Genomic DNA, 24,567 nt, shown 5'->3' with positions numbered 1-24,567 from the left:
TCACAGTAGCTGTATTTGATGGGAGCATTTGAAATGGCACAGTGGCTGTGTTTGATGGGTGCAATGGCTGCGTTTGATGGGCACAGTGGCTGCGTTTTATGGGCACAGTGGCAGCAATTGATGGGCACAGTGGCTGCATTTGATGGACACAGTGGTTGTGTTTGATGGCACAGTGGCTGCATTTGATGGCACAGTGGCTGCGATTGATGGTACAGTGAGGTTGCAATTGATAGGGTTTTTTTTCAGAATTTTTCAGTTTGTTTGCCCCCCCCCCCCAAAAAAAAATTTGAGCACCAGCTGCCACTGAAACTATGCCTCTTTGGAACTGAGCTCAGGACCTCGGCGATGCCAGACAATATTGCTAAACCATTTATTCTTTTCTTGAGAGGGGTGGGTGGTAATTGCAAACTAGAAACTTTGCTGTGCTGGAGACTGCAGGTGGGGAGATGCAGGGGTTACAATGTATGCAGTCAGTAAGTACACAGTGGGGACCAACCTGCACTACACACTTTATTGATAAGTCACTTGGATAGAGCCAGAGCTTTCCGGTCAAGTGTACTCAGTGAAAAAAATGTATTTAGGTGGTGATTAAATAGAAAATGTTGCGGTGGAGTATAAATCAATGGGAAAGCAATATCTAACAGGTGTGTTGCTGTGAGACCTCTTCTTCCGCTTATATAATATGAGATTCGCCTCAATAAAGTGTTTCCTTTTGTGATTCTCACTAAGTGCATCTCAGAATACTCAATGCATCGGTTCCATTGATTTTACTTATAAAACAACTGTTCAACTAACAAAGACTTCAGTGATGAGGGGGAAGGGGGGGGGGGATTTTTTTTTCTTGCTCTCTGTACATGTAGCTAACCTGCTGGGAAGCTTGGACCATAGTGGGAGGGACTGTGCAGCAGGACCACAACAAAAAGGACAGCAGGTGCAAAATAACAGAGATTGGCAACAAAGAATATTGAGTGGCATGTTGAGGGGGAGATAAGAACAGGGAGGATGCTGCATACTGCTGAGTTGTTGGAGGAAGCAGGCAGCTGGAGTCCCTGCTAAGGCTATGAGCATCATCAGCTCTAAGCAGAGATACTAGCTGCATAGTATTGGCTCAGCCAAGGCTGACGTCATCCACCCTCCAGCAGCAGCAGGACCAGAAGTGATTGAATGCACAAAACAGACGGGCAGCCTCTCATCTCATTGCCATCCAAGCCACAGCAACTGCACAGCAAGAACACAAGCTGCACAGACAGACTGTCCACTTTCTAGCTGCAATGTGATGAACAGGCATCATAGGATCTGATGCTGCGTGTGAGGATAAAGGCACTGGTCCATTCCCTTTGCCTTATCTCCTGGGAAGATGCTGCGCTGTCATCGCCGCTACACAATCAGCTGCAGTAGCCACATGTAGAGGGGACTCAGCCTTCTCCTTGATCTTTTTTTTCCCTACACTGATGCTGTCTTTCTCTGCTGATGGATAAAGGTCAATTCTTACTGGAACAGCTACTGCAGGTTGCCGCATTAATCAGGATTTTCCCCCTGAACTTGGGATGTATGCATGTGGATTTGTGACCACTAGGATTACAGCAGTAGGATGGGAATTGTCAGACCTTTAAAACAACCCAGCTGTTAAACATCATACTGTGGATGTTTTCTCAAATACACAGGGATACAATCCAGAAAATGATGTACTCCCGACTTGGTATTAGTATTCTGGGATATAGGTGGTAAAATCATGGCCAAAATGCTCAATGTACTCTTTTCTGATTATTAGTGCTGCCTCCTGCTGTCTGGGGCTAGATCTTCAAGTTTTGTAAGGCCAGAGGACACAGCAAAGGGGCTTGTGTTTTGTTAAGTATATATATTTAGACAAATATTAAATTGTTGCTGTTTATTCACACCGCATACAAGATTTTACTGCATTTTAACTGTTGGCATATTTATTGTTAGTTTGATTTGGTATAGTTTGCCATTTGGTCCTCTCAGGTATACAAGTCAAATTGTTCTTGTCCAGGCAACATGACTCACTTGCAGGCTGGCCTGTCCCCTGAGACTCTAGAGAAAGCTCGGCTGGAGCTTAATGAGAACCCTGATACATTGCACCAGGATATCCAGGAGGTAAGGGACATGGTGATCACGAGGCCGGATATTGGTTTCCTCAGGACAGATGATGCCTTCATTTTGAGGTTTTTGAGGGCGAGGAAGTTTAACCACTTTGAAGCTTTCCGCTTGTTGGCACAGTACTTTGAGTACCGCCAACAAAACCTGGATATGTTCAAGAACTTCAAGGCCACTGATCCGGGAATAAAGCAAGGGCTTAAGGATGGATTTCCAGGAGTACTCTCCAATCTTGACCACTTTGGCAGGAAGATCTTGGTATTATTTGCTGCCAACTGGGACCAGAGCAGGTAAAGTGGTGGCATTAATTAACAAATATTTGAAAATGGTGATTGAGTTATAGGTTACTATGGGTTACTGTGCATCCATGGTACTTTGAGTGACTTTAGTAAATGGAACAGTTACTATGGGTTACAGGATAACTCTCCAATCTCAACCACTTTCAAAAAAAGCTCTTGTTATTATATGTTGTCAACTGTGACCAGGAGTAAAGTGGTGGCCTCACTAACAAATCTAGAGAAAAAAAAAATATATATATATATAAAACAATATTATTTATATAGAGTCCCCTGAAATTGGATGAGTTACTATGAGTTACCATGCATCCATTGCACTTTGAGCTACCTTAGTAAATGAGACAGATAATCTCTTATTTCACAGAAACCTTTGGGTAATCTCATTCATTCAAAGACCTGTTTCACTGAATTGACATCTCTGTCCTTGCATTGATATAGTCCTATTAAAGAGACAGTAAAGAGTGCCAATAGTCAAGATCTCTTGCTGATCTGTCTTCTAGATACCTGAAAATTTCTGGGTTGCTATGGGTTACTGCAAATGGCCACAGCCATTGCTACTCCGGTAATTTAGATACATAATCTCATTTCACAGAAACCTGTGAGTAAGCAGTCAGCACCATAATCAATTTTGGGGAAACGGTTTATTTGATATAACATTGATTCTACTGGATGCAATTAAGAAATACATCTTACCAGGATCCCAGTACAATAGCAATTAGACAGTTGGGGTCCTAACAAATGACACAATGGTATTCAAGGCCCTATTGTATAAAAGGCCAAGCATTAATCTCTTATTATTACCAGTGTAAAAAGTGGACAGTGAACACAATAGTTAATCTAACCAATTCAAATGAATCAGTCACATAAAACTAGTAGTTTGACTAATGAATGATCCTATCTCTTAATCTATGTTGTCATATGTGATGCATTTCTAGGAAAGCTTTGTCTGTAAAAATAATGTAAACCTCAAGTAAAAATGAAACACTCAGTATGCAGAGTGTACTGTTTATGTGGATTTACATCTCTATTCTTGCAATTGATTAGATGATCTCATTAAAATGCAGATCTTTGTTCTCATTGTTACATAACAATCACCAAATATTGATTTGTACAGCCATGTTTGGACCACTTTCTAGGCAAATCTGGCTATTTCTGCAACAGGATCCACCTTCTGTTTTTGGCTCATATATTTAAAGATAAAGAACCATTACTATGTACATTGTCCTTTTATGAGATAAGCTTTTTTTTATGTGCGTCTAGTACAAAACTCTGTTTCAGTACATTTGTGTATTTTAATCGTAATGGCAAGGGCTTTTATTATGTCTGTAGAACTTTTTGGTTAGAACAGGTTACTAGACATTTTCAATATCAGGCTTTGGTACAGCAGCCATTTTATATTGACTACATAAACCTGGTTTTGTACATGCAAACTCCAGGCTCTACAGTCTAATACATGAGTTTGAATTTCCCATGCTGATGCTCTTTTGAGAGACGATCCTGCTTGGGGGTGAGGGTGGGGGGCATTTAGGACATTGAAGGTTGTAGCATCAGTTGCAAAAGGACCTGCTTTTTATTTTTTTTATTTTAGCAAAGTAGAACTCACAGCAATATCAGTGCTTTAATAAGTAGTCATGTTTAATGGCAATGGAATAACATTAAAGGGTTAAGGCCTGGGCATTAATGATCTAGGAATGAATGGCAAACATCCTTTTTTGATACCCATGTGTACAGTAAGTATTAACAGTATTAACAGTTGCTGTGTCCCATCAAACCATTATGTTCTAACTGAAAGGAAGGGATGGCAGCACATCAAGCAGTTTTAATTTGCAGGTCCTACTATTACAGGAAACATATCACCCATGCTTCAATGTCTTCTAGACACCTTCTGTTGTCTAAACTCACTGATGGACATCTTACTGCATATATCTAAAAAAAATCAAAAAAAAATAACCTAAAATTCTATTTTTGAAGGGTGCTAGATTAACTTAGACCCACCATGTGAGAGCATTCAGGCCTAGATCTTATTTACTTAGGTATGAAGAGCACTGCATTGTGGTAGGGCAGCTGTAGAAGGAGTGTCATGTGTTGCTTCATACCAGCAAGTACTCTGCTTTTAAAATGAAGAAGATGAAGGGCTTTGATGCTTCCATTTAATTCAGCCAAAAGAGGATACTTAAAGTAAACCCATTGAGTTTCAAAAAACAGTTACATTTCTTTCTGGCATGTGCTGGGAATGTAAGGGTTCATTTACACTTGCTTCGGCTTCAACACACATTAATGGCTAGTTTTACACTTGCTTCAAAACATGGCTGCGGGCATGCTTTGTTAAAGCTCTCTGAATGCTAGTCAAAGCTCCTGTCACTAAATAAAATGGTTAGCTTGCAGTCCTGCTTACACCTTGCTTTTGCTTCGCTTTGCTTCGGCTTCGCTTTAAGAATGATACCCCATGTAGCTTTAGTTGTGCTTCAAAGCGTCTTCAAAGCCTCCATAGAAGTCTATGGCAAAGCTCACTAGAAGCCCTACTAAAGACCCACTGAAGCCTCATCGAAGCCCCACAAAGCCTCACCAAAGCCTCATCGAAGCCCCACCAAAGGCTCATTGAAGCCCCACCAAAGGCTCATTGAAGCAACACCGCAGCAACAAGCAGAAGCAAGGCGTAAACAGGTCTATAAGCTAACCATTTTATTTAGTGACATGAGCTTTTTATTGGCATTCAGAGAGCTTTACCAAAGCGTGTCCGAAGCCATGTTTTGAAGCAAGTGTAAACTAGCCCTAACTGTCACTTTTTTGTGCTCTCAACCAAACTGTCAAACCATCCAGTGGCTAGTGTTATACCTAATTACATGTGCAGCATCATGGCAGTTAGAGATTAAACAGAGGCCAAGATGACAGCTTCCTTGTCTGAAAGCGATAGGAGGGTTTACTTCCACTTTAATATACAGTAGAGTGTAGAGTGTAGAGTGTTATTTACTTACATAACAGTAACAACTTTTGCTAGTCTGCTTAATAAAGTATATTGACTGTTGTGTACATCTACTGCTTGCTACATTTTGTAAGTAAAATATAAAAGAAAATACAAAAACATTTAAAATATTATAACCAAAGGTAGAAAATTAGACAAAGAAAAAAAAATACATACAGTGCGTCTTATGAGTGTGAACTTGCTAAGAGGGCCAGTCTTCGTTTCCTTGTAGATGGTTAATTGCTATAAAGGTCCCAAAATGTAGCTATTCTGAGAGCTCTCTGACAATCAATTTTGTTAAACTTTACCTAGCTATTCATACATCTGAGTGGCTTGTGAGAAAGCCAAGAGTTATCTATGAATTTGAAGGCTGTCACTTCTCCTTTTGCCTAGCTGTCTAGTTGACTCACTGGATTTGGTACTGTCTGAGTCACTGACCCAGAACCTGTGGCAGATCAAGAGTTATGACTTTACTTTGACTTTCTTGATCTGTAAACTTGTTCAGGGTCAGTGACACAGAAATTATTTAAGCCAGAGTGTCAGTATGTCAGTAACAACCAACAAACATGTTCAGAAGAAGTGAGCAATTGCAAATCTTGTATTTCTCACAGGTTTACTATAACCTTACACAGCTATAGTTCTCAGCAAATTGATGAGTTGACTTCAAAAAACCTGAAGCAGCCAATGGCATAGGGGTAATTTCAATAGCTTATTCCCCCAACTTTTTTATTGGATCACCTCTATGATGGGCTCTGCTTTGTTGGTCGATAGTAATGCCTGTGGAGCAGGAGCGAGCAGCCAAGATCCATTACTAACAAGTGATGCCATCGTTTTCACATTCAGAAAAGCCCAGCATTTAATTATATCAGGGGGCAATACAAGCTTCTGCATGTATGCAATGGGACCTCTATACCTCACCACTTTATAGCTGTCAAAAGCTTTTTTTTTCTATTTTTTATTGTGGCAGTCTCTTTAAGGTGAATTCCAGCTTAAAGAATATTGTCAAACAATGTTAAAGTTTCAACCTTCTATTGTACTATGTGTAAATAGGCCTGTAAGGGGAATTTCACACTAGTGGCTCCCATCATTCAAGTGTTTATGAAGTTGTTCAGTAGCTGGATCATCCAATGACCTAGTTTTTGTTGAAGACCATTGAGCCCAACAACTGAAGGGAAGGGAAGCAATCATCCCAGCAAGTTAGAAAGCCATCCAAGCAGAATGTTTTTGTTCATGGAGCAGTGGGACATTCATGGAGTTGATGGGTGGCTGGGTTGTGCCTATGCAACCTACCACCCTCCTACATCTATTGGCATTTGAAGTTGCCTTCTGCAGAATATGCTATGTTTAACTTGTCAGCACAGTACATTATATATAGCTATAGGCAAAGTAGAAGACTCCCTTGCAGGACATCCAAGTTAAGATAAGGCTTTTTTAAGGGAATGTGTTGTGTATTCTCTTCAAGACTAGCATTTATTTTATTTTATATATTTTTTAAATATTTCTTTTTAGCCAGGTAAATGTAATATGTTATATATGAATATTTCCTATTTACTTTGTACATCCAGCAGATGATAGAATTACATGAGTTCTGAAGCGTTTTTTCTCACTCACTTATCACTTATGCCCTGTATACACAAGTGGAATTTCTGTCGGAAAACTCTTGGATGTTTTTTCGGACGGAATTCCGCTCAAGCTTGGCTTGCATACACATGGTCACACAAAAGTTCTCTGAACTGTCGACCGTCAAGAACGCAGTGATGTACAACACTATGGCGAGCCGAGAAAATGAATTTCAATGCTTCCAAGCATGCGTAAAATTGTTTCCGAGCATGCGTAGGAATTTTGCGCTTCGGAATTGCTACAGATGATCGGAATTTTTTATGACTGAAAAATAGAGAACCCGCTCTCAATCTTTTGCTGGCTGGGATTCCGCCAGCAAAAGTCAGATGGAGCATACACACGGTCGCATTTTCTGACCAAAACCTCACATCGGACGTTTGCTGGCGGGATTTCCAAACATGTGTACGCAGCATTAGGCCGGCCATACACAGAGCAAATTTCTTTCCTGCAGTCGCGATTCCCCCATCAACACAGACAGTTCCGACAGGGGAATCGGCAATTGTCTTATCCGGGGGGGGGGGGGGGGCAGGGGAAGCCATCCCTGACAGGATAAGACAATGATTATTTCTAGCGGCTATAGGAGCCACTAGTGATCATTGCAAGAGAATCCGGCAGGCTGGTTGTATCCAAGTGGATCGATCAACCATTCAGCCTGCCCATTAATGGTTCAAATCTCAGCTCGTTCCTGCCAAGATTTCAATCGTGTATGGCTGGCCTTACTGTATCTTTGTGTAAAGCTTCAAGATTTGAATCTAGTGTATTTACAACAAAAATTCACCCGAAGGATTTAGAAGAGATACACACCCCTCCCTACCTCTAGTTCATACATCACTGTATGTCGTTTAGGTTAAAGAGAGGCCATAAGAAAGTGTGGTAAAAATAATTGAACATCCTTATTGGAAATCCTCAAATTTTCTACAAAACCAGTGTCATGAAAGTACTGTGTTTAAAAGCCCCATTTCTAAAATGTCATTGTTGTAATCAAAACTTGACATAAAATATGTTGAAGCCTAGTTTCTGGTTAACTGCCACAATATCAAGTTTAACTTTTAATTTGATGTTTCGGGACCTATATCTTTACCAACCCCAGCTTTGTTCCTGACTAAACTTGACCCTGGGCTTTCTTCATGTCTACAACCTGTTTATTTGTTTAGGAAAAGTTATCATAAACCAGTGCACGAGTCCTGGGGGCACATATTTAAGGGTCCAAATATAAAGCTTAAGGGCAGCGGGAACTCAAGAGGTTTTTCACTACCAAAGCTGTGCAGGTACTTGCTTAATAAGCGCACTGGATCAATAATTATACCACACTAGTAATTATGTTAATATGCTACATACTGTAAATATGTATGCTGCATTCAGTAAGGCAGAGATAAATCTCTTATCAGTAAAGGACCCCCTAAAACAACATAAACAGAGAAGCCTGGCCAGGATACTGTCTCATCCCTGGCAAGACTTCTCACCGTACAATATCAGTCAGCTGTTCCTAGGCAACACTAACGACTCCAGAGCAGTCTGTGTGCAAATGTGATAGGTTTATCTTACCCAGGACTCCTTGTTGTCAGCTAAACTAAAATCTGTACTGATTTAATCATTCATTAACATTTTTAAATGTTATGCACAAGTTTCTTATGTTAAGCAGCTTCAAGATCCTCATCAATAATTTGCAGTAGTTAAGGCACACCGAATGAGGGTATGCTCCATAAAAACTTAACATTTTTCAAAATCTGGGAGATTTTATGATCCAATTTGACTGTTAAGCTAAAATTAGCAACATTATTCTTACATAAATATATAGCCCTACAGAAAAAATATGCATTGCAACTTGCACATTTTTCCATTCTTCGGTCCATTTTTGAAGACCTTCAAGGCCAGTTCACACCATAGAAATGCAATCTGGATGCATTCCAGATGCTTTTCTGCATGCACGTTTTTGACGTATTCCAGTGCTTTTTTGATGCGTTTTTAGTGCAGTCCGGTGCATTTTTAACCCTCTTTTTTCCTTAGACCCCTTTCACACTGAGGTGGTTTTCAGGCACTTTAGCGCTAGAAATAGCCTCTAAATAATGCCTGAAAATCGCCTCCCATTCATTTCAGTGTGTCTTTTCACACTGGGGCGGTGCGCTTGTGGGACATTAAGAAAAGTCCTGCAAGCAGTGTATACAGTGCTCCCAAAATGCCCTGTGCATTGAAATGAAAGAGCTTGAAAAGCGCGTTGGAAGCGACATGACACAGGCACTTTTAACCCCTTCTTCAGCCACTAGCGGGGGTTAAAAGCACCCCACTAGTAGGCAAAAAAGCACCGCTTAAGCAGTGGCAAAGTGCTGCTAAAATGAGCGGTACCGCTAACCGCTAACACGCAGTGGCCCCAGTGCAAAAGGGCTCTTAACTTTAAAGATGTGCATTCCAGTGCGTTTTTCGTGCATTCCAGTGCGTTTTTGATGTGTTTTACAGCGTTCCAGTGGAGGAAAAATGCAGCATCTTCTACTTTTTTTTTTTTCTGGAGCTGAAACACACTGGAACTGCAAGCCCTGGCGTGAACTATGCCCATGAAAACCCATATAACCTACTTTCCATGCATTTATAATGCAGAAAAAAAAAATGGCCCTCAGTCTTGCACCGTGCTGAAGTTTCTTACACTGATTTCACTGCACGCTATAAATTTCTCATAGCATGCAATAGAAGCTGCAGCAAGTCAGCTAGAGCCAGCCTCTTTTCCTTGTTGCTGGACATTCAGCATCATCTAGCACCTTTCTTCTCCCTACCGACTGTCTCTGGCCCACCCCATTTACTCATTGCATTTTAGTGGCAGAGGAGGAGTGGCAGAGGAGCGCCCCTTTCCCAGGACTGATACTGAGGCAAAGTGCTGTAATGTTTTCGGAAAGCTATGTACAGCACCCTCCCACTAGTCATGATCTGACTGTAATGCATAGAGAATCACAGGCAACACATGATGACGTCAGTGATACTAAAATAAGGTATACAATGAAAATGGAAAAGATGTATTTATTTAGAGATTTAATTAGCATATTGATGAGGGAGGGGGGAGAAAAGGCAACATATAAGCAGATTATACTTCAGCTTTAGGATGGCAGATGCATGAATTTTTAGATAGTGATGCAGAAGGATGCAACTCATAAGTTATGGTGGAAAACATCTCCACTGCAGAGATGGGGTGATTGTTCAAAGTGTTCAGTATGACCAGCTCCCAGATGTTGTGGAACCTACATTGCATGTCCTCTATAACCAGGATGTAACACTACTAAAAATAGTTGATTCTGACTGCTCTGAGGTCTTGACAACTTTGGACAAACTAACTAAGTCAATCAATGTATGGCTGTTGCCTTCATGGCATTGGGCATTCCATCTCTTCCTGTTAAGCAATTTTTTTTAATTGGGCTTGTGCGTTTCTCGGTACAATTGATTATTTTCTAGCAATGTCTGGTTTCTTGCCTAATGCTTTTCTTATGCTTACTGCCCCATACACACTACTGTATCAACTTTTCCTTCAGATTTACCAAAACCATATAATATCAGGTCAAACCTTAGGAGTTTCAATGTGTCTGCAGTCAGACAGGCCCTTGCACTACGTGGTTTTGGTAAACCTGAAGGAAAAACTCAGCAGAAAAACTGATAGTGTGTATGGGGCTTTAGCCGAAGATATGAAATGCTGAAGGGGATTTAGCTGAAGAATAGGGTGACTGTAATTCCAAGAAAGCCACCCACATCCCAACCAAATACATTTTTAATTGGATCCATTTAAGCCTGGATTGCCCTACAAACCTTAAACACCTAAAACTACTGAAAAGCCTGTATTACCACCAGCATGTTAAAAAAAAGTAATTGTATTACATGGGAATGCTGTAAAAAGAGTGGATGCAATATTTAGACTGCAACGCACATAGAAAGCTACAAAGACTTGTCTATTTACAGAAACACTGAAAGGTCATGCTATACAGCAAGATTACTACTGTATGGTTGTTATACACTATTTATACATGACTTATATAGTGCCAACAGTTTATGAAGCGCTCGTAGAGCTTACATTCTATCATAAGGAAAGAGATGGCTAAGCATTGTGCCATGCCATGGCATAGACTGTCACAGACTGTGACATACAAGAAAGCTTTTTCATAATACGGAACTGTGCAGGAAAACGGTAGTAATTGGCACAATACATCAAGAAAATGTATTGCAGTGCCTTACTAAGAAAGCCAAACATAAAGTCAGATCATATCTAAACAGAAGTATAGCTAAAATTACAACAAAATACATTTTTGTGTGTTCTCACTAATGCCCACCAAGGATAGGCATGCCTATTTTTAAAGTAACAACAGAATTTGAGGACTGTTATTGTTGACCTCCTTCTGAAAATGGTAGTTGCCTGGCTGTTGTGCTGAGCTTATACTTTAAATTGTTTCTGTGACAGTGGCCTGTAACAAGTATGGAGATCAGGAAAGTCAGAGTAAATTATTTAAATACTTTTCTGCATATATGTTCTACATACTTCCTCATACAGGGTTAGTGGCTAAGAGTATTAACCACTTCTGGACCGCCCACCATAAGTCGGTACTTTGAAGAGGAATATCGTTGTTATGACAGCAACTACCAAGGTATCCTCTTCTTCAGCGGGCGGTCCGCTTCAAGATAAAAGTGGTCTCTGCAGTGGATTTGCCGTAAGATCACTTTTATTGGCGGTGGGAGAGGGCCCCCGCCACGCTGCGGTGCCCTCCGCCGCTTACCGGAGCCGTTGGCAGCAGCGGAGGCGATCGGTTGTTATCCCTATCCTGACATGGAGATGAGTGAGGGGAAGATGGCCCCCATCCATCTCCATATCATTGCAGGGCGGAAGCAACATCTAAATGTCACACATAGCTTTTTTTTGTATTTTTTTAAATGACAATTTTTTTTTTTTTTTTTATTTATTATTTTATTATTTTAGTGTAAATATGAGATCTGAGGTATTTTTGACCCCAGAGCTCATATTTATGAGGTCTTGTCATGCTTTTTTTTCTATTACAAGGGATGTTTACATTCCTTGTAATAGGAATAAAAGTGACACTTTTTCTTTTTAAAGAACTGTGTAAAAATAAAAAATAAAAGGTAAAATAATAAAGAAAAATAATAATTTAAAAGCGCCCCGTCCTGACGAGCTCGCGTGCAGAAGCGAACGCATACATGAGTAGCGCCTATATATGAAAACGGTGTTCAAACCACACATGTGAGGTATCACCGAGATTGGTAGAGTGAGAGTGATAATTCTAGCCCTAGACCACTTCTGTAACTCAAAACATGCGACCTGTAGAATTTTTTAAACGTCGCCTAAGGAGATTTTTAAGGGTAAAAGTTTATCACCATTCTTCCACAAGCGGGTGCACTTTTGAAGCATGACATGTTGGGTATCAATTTACTCGACGAAACATTATCTTTCACAATGTGAAAAAAAATTGAGCTAACTTTACTGTTGTCTTATTTTTAATTCAAAAAAGTGTTTTTTTTTCCAAAAAAAAGTGTTCTTGTAAGACTGCTGAGCAAATACAGTGTGACGGAAAGTACTGCAACTTTTTATTCTCTAGGGTGTTAGAAAAAAATGTATAATGTTTGGGGGTTCTAAGTAATTTTCTAGCAAAAAAACCTGTTTTAACTTATAAACAACAAATCTCAGAAAGAGACTAGGTCCCTAGGTGGTTAATGAACTCCATGCATTAAGGTGAAAAACCTTCTGTGGTGCAGCTGCCCCCAAGAGCCCCCCTTTTTCTTACCTGAATCCGAATGTTCCAGTGACGAGCACAAGCTTAGCAGCTCCAGCTGCTGTCTCGGGTCCTCATTGGATAGATTGATAGAAGCAGGAGCCATTGGCTCCCTCTGCTGTCAATCAAATCCAGCAACACGGGAGCCGGGAACCGGGCCGAGTCATGCTATCTGTGTCAATGGATGCAGCAGCGGGACTTGGGAGCACGCTCGCACAAGTGCCCCCATTGAAAGCGACTCTCAATGAGAAGAAGGAGCCAGGAGTGCCGCTGAGGGACACCAGAAAAAGAGGATTGGGGCCGCTCTGTGCAAAACTCTTGCACAGAGCCAGTAAGTATGACATGTTTTATTTTAAGTAGAAAAAAAAATAACCTTTACAATCACTTTAAGTAGAGATTGTGAACATAACAGCCAGGCAACTAGCATTTCAAAGATGAGGAGTCAGAAATAGCAGCCCCTAGCAATGGCAGCCCCATATTTCTCGCAGGAAAGGTTTCTTTTAAGCCAAAGTGTAGAATTTTATCAGACCAAAAACAACATTTACTCCCAAATTCCTTTGAAATTCATTTGTGACTTTATTATTTTCCAAGAAAAAATACATTACTTACTTACAAAGATACAATCTTGTAACCGCTCCATAAGTTTCTTCTGCTAAACAGGCTGGGGATAGGGAGTGCCAGCGAGTGAATGACATGTATTTAAGCACCATGTAGTCTAGCAGCTTTTAAACCCCCTAGGTTGTTTCATTCACAAATAAGCAGATGTCCGGGTCATGATGTCAAATCATTCATGATAGCTGGGTCAGGAAGGGGAGGGTAGGGTATCACATAGCACTACATTCCAGGGATCTGCATTAAATTAGAGGAAACTACAGCATTGGAATAAGCTGCAATGTTAGAGTACATATTTTATTCACATCTAAAGGAATTTAGTGCCAATAAAATAGTTTCTTACCCATGAAGGTAGTAAATACTAATTTCAGGGAGGTGGCAAACTCATTTCAGGGAGGTGACACGGTGATGCGCCGGCGCCCCCCCCAATTAAATGCAGCCTGATTAGTACCAATCAAAGTTTGCAGTTTTTGACATACATAGGTATTCTGTGTCTCTTATTTTTCTTTTTTAATAGTAAGGCTGTTTTCACACTGAGACACTTTATAGGCGCACTATAGTTAGTGCTAAAATTGGCGTCTGTAAAGAGCCTCTCCTGTCTCTCCAGTGTAAAAGCAAGAGGGCTTTTATACTGGATGCGCTTGCAGGATGGTAAAAAAAAAGTCCTGCAAGCAGCATCTTTGCAGCGCTGTAGGAGCGGGGTGTAGGAGTGGCGTATACCAATCAATGGGCAGCATCTGCAAAGCGCCTCCAAACCACCAGCAAATCGTCTCTGCAGTGGTGCTTTGTGGGTGGTTTTAACCCTTTTTCGGGCCACTAGCGGTGGATACAAGCACCCCGTTAGTGGCTGAATAGCGCTACTAAAACGATGGTAAAGCTAAAAATAGCAGCGCTTTACCGCCGACGCCCCCAATGCCTCAGTGTGAAAGCACACTAAATGTTTTTTGAATAGTACTGTCTGCGTCAGAGAGAAGGGAGAGTGCAAAAGTGCTGGAACATGGAAAACTTCAAGTTTCATTTGCAATAAAATGTATAATGTCATATTATGGCAAATTCTCCTGCTATATTCCCAGCAATCCACTCTTCACAGAGGAATCCGCTAGGACTGCCAATGTAACATCAAATATTATAAAGACTTTTGTCATAATCTACTGAAAACGTCTATTTGCAATATACATTAGCAAACAGTGGCATACCTTAGGTGTAGGACATGAAGAAAAGTCAGCCTCTGGTAGAGCAAACTGGGGATGTTCTAAAATCCCATTCCAACTCACCTGCATATACAAGCAGCACCCAGTGGTAGGAAGGGAGAAGTGCAGGTCTACAGGGAAGCCAGGGGCGCTGTCTATTTGATAACACTGGGAAGGGAAGCAGCAGCGTGTAAGCTCAGTAACATTCCACCGCTCGGGCTGCTCTGCCTTTCTGAGTGAAAGGCTCAGCCGGGAGATCGCCCGGCGCTCGCGGGTGTCTGTGAGCTGGCATCCAAATGCGGGAGTCTCCTGAGATTTTTGGGAGCCATGATGTCTGGTTTTGTGCCAACAAACAATGCTATAGTGAAGAGAAATTGTTTCTTCAAATCTCTTTGCAAATGGACACATAAAAGAGTATCAGATTCCTGATTCCCTGCTGCTTACATTGATTCCTCCCCGTGACCCCCCTACATCACTTCTGTAGCCAAATCCAGTTTCATACATTCCTTTACAAGAGGATGAAATCTTCACCCTGAAAATGCAGCTTCCAATTTCAATGTATTCTCATATTTACTATTTTCTTTTTTTGAACGACTGGCTTACTGGCATTTTGATCTTAGCAACAGTTGGTAAGATGTACAGCGGATATAAAAAAGAATACACACCCCTGTTAAAATGTCAGGTTTCTGTGACATAGAAAAATGAGATAAAGATAAATCATTTCAGAACTTTTTCCACCTTTAATGTGATCTATAAACTTTACAACTCAATTGAAAAACAAACTGAAATCTTTTAGAAGGGGGAAGTAAAAATAAAAAACTAAAATAATGTGGTTGCATAAGTGTGCACACCCTCTTATACTGTAACCTTGGGATGTAGCTGTGTTCAGAATTCAGCAATCACATTCAAACTCATGTTAAATAGGAGTCAGTACACACCTTCCATCATTTAAAGTGCCTCTGATTAGCCTCAAATAAAGTTCAGCTGTTCTAATAGGACTTTCCTGACATTTTCTTAGTCACATCCTAGAGAAAAAGCCATGGTCTGAACAGAGCTTCCAAAGCATCAGAGGGATCTGATTGTGTGTTACATGTGACGACAATCTCCTGTATTCTTCATATGTCTGGGCTATGGGGTAGAGTGGCAAAACAGAAGCCTTTTCCTTACAGAAAAAACATCCAAGCCAGGATAAATTTAGCAAAAACACATCTGAAGTCTCCCAAAAGCATGTGGGAAAATGTGTTATGGTCTGATGAAACCAATTTCTGAACTTTTTGGCCATTATTCCAAAAGATATAAAGAATATACAAAGCCGCGCCAACCCTCCCCTACATATATAATATAAATTTGAATTAAAAAATAAAGACTAGTACAATTAAGCAATAGACTTCAAAAAATGTGGAGATGACCAAAAAAGCCAAAAATGGCATAAAATAAAAATAAAAAGTCCAATTTAAGAAAAGTTCACAGGTGAATCCAAATAACGGACATAAGTGTTCTTAAATGACAGCACCACAGTGGTTCAACACTTTCCAAGGCGCGTGAGATACCCGTCACCATATATTGAATGCGCTTACCAGAAAATATATGGAATGAAGCATATATAAATGATAAAAGGATGACATCCAGGTTAACCTTCCTCAGCTGGGTCAGCACTCCATCTCATGGCGGTGTTTCCAAGATAATAATCTGTTCAGTGGTCTCGATATGAAGTACTCAGAGGCCCACAGGAAAGAAAGGGACTCAAGTGATGGAATCTGAAAATCCATTCAAAAATACACATAAACTGACAAGATTCTAATATCCTGTGGATGAGTCCCTTTCTTTCCTGTGGGCCTCTGAGTACTTCATATCGAGACCACTGAACAGATTATTATCTTGGAAACACCGCCATGAGATGGAGTGCTGACCCAGCTGAGGAAGGTTAACCTGGATGTCATCCTTTTATCATTTATATATGCTTCATTCCATATATTTTCTGGTAAGCGCATTCAATATATGGTGACGGGTATCTCACGCGCCTTGGAAAGTGTTGAACCACTGTGGTGCTGTCATTTAAGAACACTTATGTCCGTTATTTGGATTCACCTGTGAACTTTTCTTAAATTGGACTTTTTATTTTTATTTTATGCCATTTTTGGCTTTTTTGGTCATCTCCACATTTTTTTAAGTCTATTGCTTAATTGTACTAGTCTTTATTTTTTAATTCGAATTTATATTATATATGTAGGGGAGGGTTGGCGCGGCTTTGTATATTCTTTATTACTGTTGGGTGCCATATCACATTTATTGCTGCTGCCTATTTCTGTTAGTTTTGTCAATTTTACACTATTTATCCTAGCGCAGTTTACATTTTTTCTATTTTGTGCTATTCCAAAAGATATGTTTGATGCAAAAACAATTCTGCACATCACCAAGCGGACATCATACCCGCTGTGAAGCATGGTGGTGCCAGCATCATGCTTTGGGGCTGTTTTTCTTTAGCTGGAACAGGTGCCTTAGTCAAGATAGAGGGAATTATGAATAGTTGCAAATACCAGACAACATTGACACAAAACCTTAAGGCTTCTGCTAGAAAGCTGAACATGAAGAGAAACTTCATCTTTCAGTATGACAACAACCCAAAACATACATCCAAATCAACAAGGGAATGGCTTCACCAGAAGAAGATTAAAGTTTTGAAACAGGACAGCCAACGCCCAGACCTGAATCTGAAAAAAAATTGTGGAGTGACCTGAAGAGGGCTGTGTACAGGAGTTGCCCTCGCAATCTGACAGATTTGGAGTGTTTTTGCAAAGAAGAATGGGTAAATATTGCCAAGTCAAGATGTGCCATGCTGATAGACTCATACCCAAAAAGACTGAGTGCTGTAATAAAATAAATAGGAGCTTCAACAAAGTATTAGTTTAGGGTGTGCACACTTATGCAACCATATTATTTTAGTTTTTGATTTTTACTTCCCTCCACCTCCACCTTATATCCAATTATTTTGCACTATAGCGCAATCTCTCTTATTATACTTGTATCCAATGTAGATGCCAACAGATTATGTGTCAACTACCTGGTCCTGCTTTTAGTTTGGAATATTTAATTTTGTTGAGGAAAAACATTCCCCTCTGGGTGATCTATGTACATTGCAGGGATTTTAACAAACATTTTTGCAGATTCCTACCTTTTGTTCATCTGAAGAAATCCCTGTGTCTTTGTGTTAATGTCTGAAAGTGAATCTATTGGGAGTGGTTTTGTAATTTTCTACTAGCTGCTGCACCTGCAGGGCTCTAATGAAGAAACTTACAAGGCATGCAACCCTTTAGATGTGATTTCCTATTGTGAGTATATCACCAAAAATGAAATTTTTGTTGTCGGGGATGCCTGAAATCTGACTTGCATCTTAAGTGGGGTACATATATATACTCGCTATATGAAAATCAGGTGAATTTACTTATTGTTTTACAGCAAATCAGAAACGATGAATGAAAATTCTAGTATGATAAAGGCTTTTTTGTTGTTGTTTATTGTTTATGACCATGCACAGGCTTTCTTTTCTGATTTTTCTTGTATGAAAATCATACGTGAGAATTGGCTGTAGAAAGTTAAATACACACTATACAAAAATTGTACGAAAGTTCCTCGGATGAAAATATTTTCCCGATTTTCTTATAGTATTTACGAGCCTTTAGTGCAGACTTCTGGAAAAATCTGTAAATCAAACATACAAGCAGAAAATGATGTTTCTGGGGGCATTCTGTACACAATCTGTGTACAGAACACCTCCAGGTAGCCATATTGCATTGCATTTTACAGAAAATTACAGAGCTGCAGATTGAAAAGAAAAGGTCATTTGTAATGACATTCAAATACAATATGACATGAGTTGCAATTGTATATGCTATTTTTTATTTTATTTTTTTACCCACAAACGCAGAGTTACCGTATAAAGTGGAACTAAACCCTCTCAATCAACAGGAACTATTTTTTAACCCTTATGCTGCTAACATAAGGAAATATATACTGTAAGAAGGCATATTATATTTACTTGTTTTAAACTTTTTTACATTTCTGCAGTTGCTTCCCTGTTTCTGGCCTAGGCCAGACTGATGTCTTACATCCCAAGTATCTTCAAAGGCATATTTTTATACTTTCAGGGAGAGGAGGAGTTGTTTTCCCAGCTAAGCTTACCATCCTGCATGCATGCCGGAGCTAAGGTCAGATGATTCATGTAGCATTTACTTCCTGAAATCCATCTGCATTTACTCAAGATTGCTGCAACTAGAAATGCTAGGGGGTGTTTTCAAAATTATTTCTCAAAAAAAAAAAAAAAAAAAATGGATGGATGTATGGGTGAGCTTGCTTTGAGCAATAAAAATGCATTAAATAGAGTTTTCAGTTTCTGGTGCTCAGATACAGTTAAGTCCCACTTAAAGTAATCACTAGTATATTATAGAAGTATGTAAAACCCTCTTTATCTTGATGCTCTGACATTCTTATTATTTAATAAAAGTATCCATGGTCTAAATCAGCATCTCAATGTTAAGCAATGCTGTCTGAATTTTAATGTACCAAAGGCTGTAGGCTTTATTCGCACATGAGTAGTTTTCCTCGGTGTCTAGAAGCATGTTAAAGAAGTAGCAAAAAATACTTTGTGTATCCTCATTTCTTAGTATTTGGTCTTCAGTTTGTCCTTTAATGTGCATAAATATCAATTATTTGCATCAGTTTACATGCAGGTAAAGGGGTTTAAGTGCACTTTCAACTTTAGGGTCTATACCTGTAGTCTCTAAAAGAGGAGGCTTACTTACTTTTCTGGCAGCCGGTATGTTTAAGAAATTGTCTCTTCACTGTTTCCCAACCGCTACAGGTATTTAACATATGGGGTGGGTCAAATACTTGCTACCCTGGCTGCATGCTTTAGTTTCGCCCACTGGCTTGTAGATTCTGCAGTGACAAGCAAGCTGATGGGTTAAACCACAGTGTGTGATGAGGAAGCAGATATTCTACACATCTGCAAGTATGGAATACACAAAGGAACCCATGGGCAGCCAGAGGAATAAATAATAAAAGTTTGCTGAACTGGCTGAATTTTCAATATATGACCAGCTTTAGTGTGACACTATTGGTCGCCAGTTGGCTAAGGTTGGAGTAGCAGCATGGGCCAGTTGGCCTTGGGTGGCAGGACACCTAAATATGGCCCAGAGTGGAAGAGGGTGCTTCTTTGTTGTCATTATAGAGACCATGTCACCAACACAAAAAAAAAAAACTGCAGGTAAAAGAGGAGAAAAATCAATTATTAAAAATACTTGTTTGCACTATTTTTCTTTCCACAAGCAATTATTATTCATTACAGTGTACCTTTGACCTTTCTAGGGAAATTGGTCACTTTAGGAAAAGTCTATTCACTAAGGACCCCTTCATATTATCTGCAGCTCAAACCACTGCTGCCCCTACAGCAATTTGGGCTGCAGAGCGGTGCAGCAGGGGACGGTGTGATGTGTGTTGTATTGAATCATCTGGCTTCCTTTTTTTTATTAACTTTGAATGAATGAATGACTTGTATAGCGCTACCTATACGAACTGAGGGGCCTCAGGGCGCTTTTCTTGCCACCGGTGTCCATCGATACTTTATGTATCATGTAGACTTTATTCATATAACTGCACAGAAGTGTGGTGCGATGTGCTTCTGTGTAGTTACTTGTGGGACTGAGCAGAGAGCGTGAGAAATTATACTAACATTTTGCATAATGTCGCACTGCTCTGGAACGCAGCGGGTTGATTTACTAAAACTGTATGGTGCAAAGTGTGGTGCAGCTCTGTATAGAAACCAGTTTGCAGGTTTTATTGCCAAGGCTTAATTGAACAAGCTGAAGTTTGAAGCCGATTGGTTATTATGCACAAGTGCACCAGAGTTCTCTAGTTTCAGTAAATCTCCCCCAATGCAACACAGGGTGGAACTACATGCTGACGTCATTGCTCTACCAGAAGTTGACCCGGAAGTGAGCTTTTGCCAGCTAGAATTTAATTTTACTGCACAATCATATATTTTTCATTTGTAAGTGCATTTTAATGTTAGAATAAATTCAGAATCTTGGAATTTGGAGATTTTGGTCTCCTGTGTTTCTCTGAGTACATATGGAGGTTGTGGAACTGGATCAAGGATATTCGGGGGTACTAATGTCCTTAGTCAACCACTGATTCCATTGAGTGGATGCCCTACCTGTCATTGACCATTATGATCATGCAGTACATGAATTCTCTAGAAACATATTTTTTGGTAAGCTTTCAGTTGTGGCTCTGGTGCTATAGGAACAAAATTTGACTTTTTCTTTCATATAAAGTGCTACAGTGCATATATGTCAATCAAGTGCATCCATAAATATGCCAAATCCTATGAAAAACAAAAATATCCAAGTAAATGTGTTCCAAAAAAAAATGATTAAGTGTCCGTATCAAAGAAATATAAAATTCCACTGTATACATTTCTCAGTGCTCTATATGCAGAAAAATTCCTTCAGTGCTTCACATCCACCACCATGAATCATCACCACTCTGAAGAACTCACCAGATGGACATGACCTCTCTTTGTTAAGTCAGCCTAGTTGGTTCAGAGGACCATATTAATGTAATTTAATATTCTACAAGCCTGTCACTATGGAACCATTAAGCTATTATTCGCATATTTCACTATTAAAGAGCAGTTAAACCCTGGGCAATTTTTACTATAGCTAATTACACATGTTAAGATATTAAAATCACTATAAAACGAGGTCAGGAAATACCTTGTTTCTCGTCTTTATTTGATTTCCATTTCCTGGTATTGGCCGCGCCATTACTTCTACTGTTTCGTGAATCTTTCTCAACATCACTTTCGCCTCACTGTGTTTCCCTTTAGAAATTTTGCGCATGTGCCATATCGCCAAAACCAAGCCTCTATCTCAATGCTGCTCTGATTCACTCCCCTGTTTGACATGATGATGAACAGAGCAGAATCGCAAGACATCCCTCTGTGCCATTCAGAGAGGACGCTCATCAATCCTAATGTTTTGACATGCAGGGGAGATAGAAACGGCACACACAGTGTGCCGTCAATGAAAATACCTACTGCGCCATCGTGCCTGACGTCACTTCTTATTGCATGGAGATTTCTATGGAAACAAAAACAGTGAGTACACTTTCACAGGCAGCGATCAGCTGCCTGTGCTATGTAGATTACTAAGATATAAAGTTGTATTGGAGGGTTTACAACCACTTTGACCCCCTTTAAATTGCGGTGTCACATTTCACCATTTTCCTCTAAATTTTATGGCTGTCTTGAGGGTATCACAGGGCTTGCAAAGCAACTTGAAATGGTTTTACTTCAAGCAAATCTTAACTAAACAAAGCTGTATGGCAAAATTAGAGAGCAATATTGCTGAAATTTCATCAAAGATAAAATCTTGTTTGCAAAATCATTACGCTTATCCCTATAAATCACTCACACAACTGCATGATGCTGTTAACCAGACACAAGCTAGGTGTGCTTTTGTGTTTGGGTATAACAATGTTTTTATATTAATTATATTTACCCAATAGCTATGACTAGATAGGACAATACTAATGGCATGTATCTGTTGTCTAGCACTTAATTTGGACACATACTAGGTATATAAAGGTGTATTAAAATATTGTCAGCAGTGTACCTTTATTGTATTTTACTGCACAAGGTACAAAAATAGAAAAGCATTTTGCCCTGTGCCTGCCTGTCATAAATTATTTGAGCATGAACATAGCTTTTAGCATTTCTGAATTGAGAGCAAGTGTGTTGCATAAAGGATGCTCCAAGAAGACTGCTGAGGAATGGTCTGAAATACACAAGCTAACACTAAATGAATCCTTGAGGGAAGGTTGGTGCGGCTCTATGACTTGGTACAGATGATTTTAAAATCTGCATTTTTTAAAGGTTGGTGGTCATATGCTGCATGGTATCCTAAGGGAGATTATTCGGTAAATAAAGTGGATCTGGCTTGTTAACTGTCAGTCATATACTGGAAGCAGATTTCTTGGAGATATGAGTCAGATCCAATGAGATTACTGCAGGACAGAAAAGTCTGGAATCATTTTTTTCAATAACAATATGATTCCCATCAGATTTTATTGCACTCAGTGATTTTTGTATGCCATCATTGCATGGAAAGAGACTTTTTCTTTAAAGTGGTAATAAACTCAATACCAAGCATTTATTTTATTGCAGCTTACCAATTCTCAAATATGATGTTCCATTCATTTTCTTGTTTAGGCTTTCTTTCTTCTATTTTCATCTGGCAATCTAGCCAGTAAATCTGTTGCTTCTCAAAATAACAAGCTCTCTTTCAGATGTATCAGTTACAAGGATCAGTCAAACCATTTGACGCTGGCAGAGGTGCTTACAATGATCAGTTTTATTTATTTACGTAAAACATTTTGAAGTTTAACTTTTAAATAATTTTCTAGTACATCTAACACTCCCTTCCCCCCAGACTGACAATGCTGCTGTCCAAATGTGCCCCCTGTGCTCCTTCATCCAGAGTGGGGACACTCTAATGCCCCATACACACGGTCGGACATTTCCACCACGTCTGATTTTTTCCGGCGGATTTTAGCCAAAACTAGTCTTGCATACGCACGGTCGCACAAAGTTGTCGGAAAATCCGATCGTTCGGAACGTGGTGACATCAAAAATGTACATCAGGGCTAGAAATGGGACAGTAGCCAATAGCTTTCGTCTCTTAGTTTATTCTGAGCATGCGTGGCACTTTGTGCATCAGAATTCTCTACACAGGATCGTAAAAAGTCACATTGGATTTTGTTGTCAAAAAATTTTAAACTTTTTCAGACAGAAATTCCCACAGAAAAAGTCTGATAGAGCCCACAAACGATCGGATTTTCCGACAACATAATCTGATCAGACTTTTTCCATCTGAATTTCTGACCGTGTGTATGGGGCATAATACAGGAGGTGTGTTGCTGGCTAGCGCACCAGGTGAAAACAGATGAATAAAAGCCTAAAAAAAAAAGAAAACAAATGCACCCATGACATATAAGGATTCGTTTTGCGTTTAATACAATTGTTAGAGAAGATATTTTAAGAAACCCATATTATGAAGTAATTTATATGGAAATGCACATCACACACAATGATGTCAGGTTTCAGTGAAATAATCAGTCTGATCCAGTACATGAAAATCAACCCAAATTAACATGAATTGTAACTCATAACTGACAATTTTAGGTTATGTTTTAATTTTATAACTTTGTTCCTGACATTGATGTGATTTGTAATACAAGTTGACAGATAATCTGAAGGAAAATTACAATTCTCATTGGCATTCATTAGAAAAGAATGCAATTTGAATGGTTTCAATCATATTTTCTGATTGTTTCCCATTTTGTTTGCATTGCTTTAGTATGGAGAAATGTTAAAATGTAATTGTAATTGTGAAGAAGGCAAAGAAGGTGCCTCTAAATAACCTAAATGTTACATATTCAGCCACTAGGTATATATATTAAAAACACATACAATGTCTTTCATTTAGTTTGTTTTAAGAGTAATGGAATACATAATAACATTTGAAATGTCAAATATTTATTAATCATCTTTGGGGCGAAATTAAAAAAAAATATATTTACACATAGTATTTTTTTTGTATTCAGTATGTTTTGTTAGTTAAAGCAGATCTATAGACAATAGCTAAGCCGGCCAAACATGGATGGAAATTCGGTTGTGTGCAAGCAGCCCGTTGAGTTTTTCCTGAATGATTAGTGCCACCGGCTATAGCTGACAACACTAATCATTGTGTTCTGCTGGCAGGGAATGATCCCCACACTTTTTGCTGCGACAGGTATTCCCCCATCAACACTGACTGTGTTGATGGAGGAATCAAGCCATGGGTGGAAGGAAAGAAGGATAGAATATTGTCTCATCTATGGCCAGCCTTAATGACCTTCTCATTCAAGCCAGACTGCAAGTTAGGTCCCTGACCTCTCCTGACCTCTTTTTTCTCCCCTGCAGT

General features: G+C 39.5%; 1 protein-coding gene across 1 annotated transcript in view; it reads left to right on the top strand.

The window, feature by feature from the left end:
* Nucleotides 1-1,103: 1,103 nt before the first annotated feature.
* The window catches only part of CLVS2 (clavesin 2), a 120,098-nt gene continuing 96,634 nt past the window's right edge, over nt 1,104-24,567 (top strand). The window contains exon 1 of the mRNA XM_077487011.1: nt 1,104-2,405. Within this exon, the coding sequence (XP_077343137.1) occupies nt 2,017-2,405 (389 nt within the window). The 5' untranslated portion in view covers nt 1,104-2,016. The remainder of the gene's footprint in view (nt 2,406-24,567) is intronic.

This window comes from Lithobates pipiens, unplaced genomic scaffold (assembly GCF_037356315.1).
Source record: "Lithobates pipiens isolate NorthernLeopardFrog02 unplaced genomic scaffold, aLitPip1_a1.2 Scaffold_18, whole genome shotgun sequence".
NCBI classification, from domain to species: Eukaryota; Metazoa; Chordata; class Amphibia; order Anura; family Ranidae; genus Lithobates; species Lithobates pipiens.
Note: the sequence above shows the minus strand (reverse complement) of the source record. Positions and strands in the feature narration are given on the sequence as shown.